At 34.2% G+C, this 6,868-nt stretch overlaps 1 protein-coding gene across 1 annotated transcript; it reads left to right on the forward strand.

Annotated features, from left to right (window-relative positions):
- Nucleotides 1–5,056: 5,056 nt before the first annotated feature.
- Nucleotides 5,057–6,513, forward strand: LOC132190903 (zinc finger BED domain-containing protein RICESLEEPER 2-like). Its single transcript, XM_059605927.1, has 2 exons — nt 5,057–5,254; nt 5,353–6,513. The coding sequence occupies exons 1-2, from the start codon at nt 5,057–5,059 to the stop codon at nt 6,511–6,513; spliced, it is 1,359 nt and encodes a 452-aa protein (XP_059461910.1).
- Nucleotides 6,514–6,868: the final 355 nt, after the last annotated feature.

Consider the following 6,868-nt stretch of genomic DNA (forward strand, 5'->3'; position numbering starts at 1 on the left):
TAGGGGTGTAAATGAGCCTACACACTCGACAACTCGCTTGCTACCCGCTCGACTAAGCTCGACCCGAACTCGAGCTTGACACTGTACAAACTCACTCGTTACTGTTGAAACTCGCTCGATTAGCTAGTGACACATACCCGACTCGCTCGATTAAGCTCGACGAGGGCTCATGAGTTCGACTCATTTAACTCGAGATCGGCAGGCTCGCCCAAGCTCGTTTTAGGGATCGAGAGCTCGACTCATTTAACTCGATAATCGTTCGGCTCGCCCAACTCGTTTAAGGCTCGTGACCTCGACCCGTTTTATCATTTGACTCGACCTAACCCACACGACAATGTAACTAAAAAAATAAAATTAACCATGTTATTAATCAATAATAGTCATAGCTTCAATATGTATACAATTAACTAATTAAGACCTAAGGCTATAGTATACGTTGTATAACTACATTATATGGAATATGTTATTATTTATAAGTTTAATGTCCATTGTCCAATTCAAAAATAATAATAATAATAATAATCATAGGTTCAATGTGTGTACCATTAACTAATTAAGATCTAAGGGTATAGTATAAGTGTATAACTAACATTGTATAGAGTATAGAGTATGTTATTATTTATAGGTTTAATGTCCAATGTCCAATTAATTAGTTAAAAATAATAATAATAGTAATCATCATATTCATAGGTTCAATGTGTGTACAATTAATTAATTAAGAAGTAAGGGTATAGTATAAGTGTATAACTAACATTGTATAGAGTATAGACTATGTTATTATTTATAGGTTTAATGTCCAATGTCCAATTAATTAGTTAATAATAATAATAATCATATTCATAGGTTCAATGTGTGTACAATTAATTAATTAAGATTTAAGGGTATAGTTTAAGTGTATAACTAACATTGTATAGAGTATAGACTCTGTTATTATTTATAGGTTTAATGTCCAATGTCTAATTAATTAGTTAATAATAATAATAATAATCATATTCATAGGTTCAATGTGTGTACAATTAATTAATTAAGATTTAATAAGCTATTTATAGATTTAATAATAATAATAATAATAATAATAATGTATAGGTTTAATGTCCAAACAGTCCAATGTCCAATTAATAAGCTATTTAAAAAATTAAATTATATGAGACTAAAAAAAAAAAAAAATGTATTAAGTAGTATTTAAGTTTTAAACTTTTAAGTATTGTTTAAATTTGTTAACTAATGTCTAATGGTATTGCAAAATAAATGCCAATAATGCTATAATTCCGATAAACTAAAACAACCAAACACAACACACGTTTTTTAGAAAAAAATAAAGAAAAGAAAAAAACAAAACAGACGTTAGAGTTTTTTTAGGGTACTAAAACTAACAACTTGTTAACTTAAATAAACGGTTGTGGTTGAATTGATTGAAATTTTATTAAAGATCAACGGTTTAGATCATTTATAGGAAAACGGAGCGGTGAGCTCACATATAATTGTGCACACTGGATAATTCAATTTTTTTGAATTTTGAAAAAATCTGAACTTTTACCTAGATTAATCTTATCCGTCCGATTAATTTCTATTATTTCGTAGCCGTTCGATCTGCAAAGTGGACGACAACTATATACCACTCCGCAGAGATATTTATCTGGTGTTCCGCCTGACATCATGAGCTTATTAATCGAACGGTCATAACTTAAATGAAAATTTTAAGATCGTCATCAACGGTAAAAAAAAATCACGTTCACAAATGAAATCGGATTCACTTAAGTCACGCCACAGAGAATTACTTCTGGTCCTCTCTTTTCGCACGCAACGCACAGGAAACGAGACAGACATGCCTCGATTATGCAACATTTATTTCTAGCCGTCCATTTTTTGGAGATTAAACGTCAACCGTTGGATTAAGAAAATGGAAGCCAGCTGTAACGCAAGCCTACGCGTGGTAGTTATATGGTGTTCTGATTTGTTTGATGAGCTCACTGATCCAACCGTCTGAAATAAATCGAAAAATCAATCTTAGATTAAACGGTCAAGATGGAATATTTTGCATATATGGCACCAGATTCACCAACTCACGCACGCGGTGGATAAATTATCCACTTCTCGTTCTTCACGTACGCACGGGAAAACGAGCCTTCAATTATGACTCACATATCAGCCGTCCATTGTTTTGAGATTAAACTACAGCCGTTGGATCAATGAAATGGAGGACAACTGTAAACCACGCCCAACGTGAGAGTGATTTGGTGTTCCGCGAGACAGAGTAAGCTACCTATAATCACCTGATCGAACGATTAAAATAATATAAATAAAATATTCTATATAATCTACGGATTGTATTAAAGGGTTGCACGGGATTGCAGTAGTCACGACCATATTGGATTAAAAAATTTAAAACTTAAAAGTAGGACACGCGGCAGGCTAGGACAAAATCAAAATTTTTGGATTAAATCCAACCGTTTATGTTTTATTTTTGTTTAAACATTTATTAGATTCAACGGCTAGGAATCGTTTTGAGAAAAAAAAAACCCTAAAACTAATCGTCTGCCTGGGGCGGGGAGATCAAGAGACGAGAAGGAGAGGGACTGAGTCTGAGGGAGATGAAGAGACGAGAGGGAGAAGGACTGAGGGAGAACCGGAGAAAGCGATCTCATTTGCAGATTCGCAATGGTCACTACAGGAACTATGAAGTCATTGCAGTGAGCATTCAATGCCAGTCTCAACCCTCTCCCATCGTGGTTGAAGAATTGAATGCTCGTATTCAATCCTTCTCAACCCCCACCCAACAACCCGTTTGTTCCAGTTTCCCAATCAAGCCTACCCAGCCGTTGATTGATCATTTCTCCACTACATCTAATGGCTTCTAGCCATTCGTACGATATTTTTGAGAGAAACTCTTGAGGTAACGCGTGAATCTCTTCCAGTCTTCCATTTCAAACCAGAAGACTGAGTTTGTGTATACCAGAGACTACCAGAGTACCAGTTGTTCACCAAATCACCTATGCGGCTATGCCGTCCAATCTCGCCGCCAAATCCCCCTTTTGTTTTTGCTAATTTAAGTTATTTGAGTTATTTAACTGATTTCTGATTATTTTTTTTGTTAATATGTGGTTGCAATTTGGGCCGTGTGGCAGGTTTCTCTTTAAACCCTAGCCCCTAGGCGTAGCACATACCATTCCGATGGCTATTGATCTGATAGTGATGGTCCTGATGGATATGGCACTTGAGTATTGGGCTTCCAGATCCAGTCTCTTACTTTGTTTTTTATTCATTCCCATCCCCTTTTTATACGTGCTCTGTAACTTTGTTTGTTATTTCCTTTGTTATCGATTTGAGAAAACAAACTTGTTCATTCTTTTGAAGAGTGAAGTTGCCAGACTCTATCACTCTAAGTTATGTTTATCCTAACTCCTAACTTCCTAGATCATAACTTGTTTAGTCTCTTAAATTATTTTCTGATTTGGTTGTGACTTGTTTAGTTAATTTCTAATTATAATGTTGTGTGTTTTTATCATTTCAGAGAGGAAGTTGTGCACACTGCCTCCTTGAATTGGTGGGTTGTATACTTGTATTTGCAAAGTACAAACGCTATTGCAACATATTCAGTTGTCTGTCAGAGACTCAGGTTTTTAAGTTTTAACAACTTATGCTAAATTTATAGGAAACCCTAATTAAGTTATGCTATGTTTTTTATCCCCGAGTAGTAATGTATGTTTGTTATATTTTGTTATGTATAAGTATAATGCATTAATGTGCCTAATTAAGCTATGATTTGAGCCTTTGATTAAGTTCTGTTAAGTTATGCATTTATGCTCAATGTGATGAATTTTTGCTCATCTCATTAATTCATGATCTAAAAAAATTTATACTTTGATTTTTGCTCTCTGATTAATGATGTAAATGTTTGTTATATTCTGTTATGTATAAGTATAATGCATTAATGTGCCTAGTTAAGCTATGATTTGAGCCTTTGATTAAGTTCTGTTAAGTTGTGCATTTTTGCCCATCTCATTAATTCATGATCTAAAAAAAATTTATGCTTTGATTTTTGCTCTCTGATTAATGATGTAAATGTTTGTTATATTCTGTTATATATAAGTATAATGCATTAATGTGCCTAGTTAAGCTATGATTTGAGCCTTTGATTAAGTTCTGTTAAATTATGCATTTATGCTCAATGTGATGAATTTTTGCCCATCTCATTAATTCATGATCTAAAAAAATTTATGCTTTGATTTTTGCTCTCTGATTAATGATGTAAATGTTTGTTATATTCTGTTATGTATAAGTATAATGCATTAATGTGCCTAGTTAAGCTATGATTTGAGTCTTTGATTAAGTTCTGTTAAGTTATGCATTTATGCTGAACGTGATTAATTTTTGCCCATCTCATTAATTCATGATCTAAAAAATTTATGCTTTGATATTTGCTCTCTGATTAATGATGTAAATGTTTGTTATATTATGTTATGTATAAGTATAATGCATTAATGTGCCTAATTAAGCTATGCTTTGAGACTTTGATTAATTTCTGTTAAGTTATGCATTTATGCTCAATGTGATGAATTTTTGCCCATCTCATTAATTCATGATCTAAAAAAATTTATGCTTTGATTTTTGCTCTCTGATTAATGATGTAAATGTTTGTTATATTCTGTTATGTATAAGTATAATGCATTAATGTGCCTAGTTAAGCTATGATTTGAGTCTTTGATTAAGTTCTGTTAAGTTATGCATTTATGCTGAACGTGATTAATTTTTGCCCATCTCATTAATTCATGATCTAAAAAATTTATGCTTTGATATTTGCTCTCTGATTAATGATGTAAATGTTTGTTATATTATGTTATGTATAAGTATAATGCATTAATGTGCCTAATTAAGCTATGCTTTGAGCCTTTGATTAAGTTCTGTTAAGTTATGCACACTGCCTATGTTAAAGCAAAAACATAAGTTATTCTGTTATGTATAATGTATTCTGTTAATTGATTTTTGATTTTCCATTAATGTATTATGTTATTTTATTTATCGAGTTTTTTAATTTTACAAATTATTAACAGTTATCATGGACAATACATTTCAACTCAATGATGTTGATTTGGGTGATGATTCCCTCACTGCCGACCCTACTCCTGGATCTAGTGTGTCTGCTAGCACTGAATGCACACCAAATGAACATGTTAATCTGATTTCTCTTGTTGTTGTTGAATCTGGGGCTGGGGCTGGGGCTGGGGCTGGGGCTGAGGGTGGGGCTGGGTTGAAGGTGGGTCAACTGCCTTCCAAAGGAAGGAAAGGCAAAAGACTTCCAAAGTCTGGAATGATTTTTCTTCTATTACAATAAATGGTGTTAAAAAATTTCAGTGTAATTGGTGCAAGATGTTGTTTTCTATAGGGAAATCTAGTATTACCTCCACCCTTAGTAGGCATTTAACTGCTTGTATGAAGTTTGTGGAGGTGAATAGCCTTAAGAAGCAAAAGACTTTGTCATTTGAACCTAGTGATGACATTGATGGTTTAGGGACCTTGACAAACTTTACTTTCAATGAGAAGAAAGTTAGAGAACTTGCTGCCCATATGGTACTTCTACATGAATATCCCTTTAACATGATGGAGCATGAACTTTTTAACAAGTTCATGAGGGCTTGTACACCATACTGGAAAAAAATTAGTCGTGCCACTGTAAAAAGTGATTGCATTGCCACTTATAACATTGAAAAGAAAAAGTTGAAAACACTTCTAAGTGGGATTGATAGGGTAAACATAACTACTGATATGTGGGCCTCCTCCCAAAGGGTTTCATATATGGTGGTTACTTGCCATTTTGTAGATTCTAATTGGCTACTCCAAAAGAGGATTTTAAATTTTTGTAATGTACCTCCACCACATTCGGGTGTTGTTATTGCTGAAGCCTTAAGGAACAGTTTTATTGAATGGGGCATTTTGGATAAAGTATTTATAATAACTGTTGATAATGCTAGTGCTAATGCTACTGCCATTGACATTTTGAGAGATGATATTGAGTTGAAGGGTAGTTTGCCTATTGGGGGGCTTATGTTTCATGTTAGGTGCTGTGCTCATATTACTAATTTGTTGGTGCAAGCAGGGCTTTTAGAAATAGGGGACATAATAGATTCTGTTAGGCAGGGGATTAAGTATATAGTGGCTTCTGAGAGGCGGTTGAATTTATTTAGTGATATAGCAAAGCGTTTGGACTTGGGTTGTAATAAACTTATTTTAGATGTTCCTACCCGATGGAATAGCACCTACTTGATGTTGAAGACTACAATTAGGTTCAAGGAAGTGTTTCCTAGATACCATAGAGTAGAGCGGGCTTTTCTGTGGGTGGTAAGTCCTGAACAATGGGATAAGGTTGAGAATGTGAACCAAGTTTTAGTTGTTTTCAATGATGTGACCAATGTTGTCTCTGGAAGTGACTATCCTACATCCAATCTGTTTCTACCTGAGGTGTGGAGAATGAAAGCAATTGTGATATTAAGTCTGCGGATAGGAATGAGTATATAAGATTAATAGCAGCTAAGATGAGTGATAAATTTGATAAGTATTGGGGTGAATCTAATATGTTGATGGCCTTAGCTGCTGTGTTGGATCCTAGATACAAAATGAAGTTGATTAGGTTCTGTTTTCCTATCATTTATCCACTTGATGTACGTGGTGATAACATAAATGTTGTGTTGAATACTTTGAAAGAGTTGTTTGAGGTTTATGTTGCTGCCCATAATGCATCGATCATTCAACAACAAATAGCTGCTGAAGTCAGTGCTGCTACTACTACAATTGCCTCTGTTACAGAGGAAGTGTCTGGTGGTAGATCACGGTTTAGGCAACATATTAGAAGCAATGACATCATCCGGCCCAT

The sequence above is a fragment of the Corylus avellana genome, chromosome ca8 (assembly GCF_901000735.1).
Source record: "Corylus avellana chromosome ca8, CavTom2PMs-1.0".
Classification (NCBI taxonomy): Eukaryota; Viridiplantae; Streptophyta; class Magnoliopsida; order Fagales; family Betulaceae; genus Corylus; species Corylus avellana.